Genomic DNA, 1188 nt, shown 5'->3' with positions numbered 1-1188 from the left:
TATATATATTGGTTGAACGAGTTGCTTATGACTCTCTACATGTTGAAGTAATAAACTAGTACAAACATTAAAGAGGGATTGGGGACTTCTTTTTGGTTCAATATAAGAACCAAAGAACTCCCAAGAAAAAAAAAAGACTAGGGACCACCCTCCCAAAAAAGGGAAATTTCAATGACTCAACAAAGAAAGAAAAATGAATGTAAAATGCATTTGCACAAAATGTAGTCATGTGTCCATATAAGCAATTCTGAAGTGAGGAACATCTAGAGTATCTCCTTGCATTAGGTAATGCAGGGTGGAGGGTTAACAATAACCCCAGTCAGGTTAGAATGTGATCCAATTTGGGCCAACCAATTTGCAGGATGATTTCCTTCCTAATAGATGAAAGTGAACTGAATTTGTACCTTGCTACTATGATCTTTGATTTTATTAAGCCAGTATGAGTGATGCCAGAGAGCTCCTTCCTCATGATTCAAGAGGTTAATAATTATAGCAGAATCCACTTCTAACCAAAGCTTATTCCACTTAGCCTTAATGGCAAGGATGATTGCCCAATACACAACAATAAGTTCAGTCTCAGTTGCATCAGTGGCCATAACTGGGGTGTAGAAATATAACAGGCACTTACCCAAATGATTTTTGTAAATGCCACCCACTCCAGCACCATTTTTGGTAAAGCTTCCATCTGTATTAATCTTCACAATGGGAGAGTTTGGGGTTTTCCAGTAGACTCTAATAACTTGAGGATGTTCAGAATTGATTGTTGGACAGGAGTTGGAGATGTTAAGAAATCTTTTCCCGTTAATCATCTTATGAAGATAAGATAGACAATTTCTAGCAGTTTTCCCAACATTTAGATTAGCATCTTCAAACTTAACTTTGTTTCTTTCCATCCAGATAAACCAGGCAATGATGAAGGGAATGGTAGCAAATTTTCTCTGCTGCCAGCTCAACCAACACTTGACAAGCCTGTCCCAAGTGAAATCATTCTCATCAATGGTCAATTGATTCAAGATTTGTTTCCAAACCAGTTGGGCAAAGTTACATTCAAAAAATAAGTGATTCAAAGTTTCCTCCTCATTCTTACATAACCAACATTTAGATGGACCCCTCAATCCCTTGAGTTTAAGTATGTCATCAGCAGGGATAATTTTATGAAATATTCTCTAGCAAATAAAGGACATAGAA

The 1188-nt window shown here is 36.9% G+C and overlaps 1 protein-coding gene across 1 annotated transcript; it reads right to left on the bottom strand.

Moving 5' to 3' along the window:
- Positions 1 to 374: 374 nt before the first annotated feature.
- Positions 375 to 893, bottom strand: LOC110033520. Its single transcript, XM_020737533.1, has one exon. The coding sequence runs from the start codon at positions 891 to 893 to the stop codon at positions 375 to 377; it is 519 nt and encodes a 172-aa protein (XP_020593192.1).
- Positions 894 to 1188: the final 295 nt, after the last annotated feature.

This window comes from Phalaenopsis equestris, unplaced genomic scaffold (assembly GCF_001263595.1).
Source record: "Phalaenopsis equestris unplaced genomic scaffold, ASM126359v1 Scaffold001208, whole genome shotgun sequence".
In the NCBI taxonomy this organism is placed as follows: Eukaryota; Viridiplantae; Streptophyta; class Magnoliopsida; order Asparagales; family Orchidaceae; genus Phalaenopsis; species Phalaenopsis equestris.
This window is presented reverse-complemented; position numbering and strand designations above follow the sequence as displayed.

Excerpts from the sequence above, each read along its gene's own strand:
- LOC110033520 (XM_020737533.1), bottom strand. The coding sequence starts at position 893 with ATGGAAAGAAACAAAGTTAAGTTTGAAGATGCTAATCTAAATGTTGGG.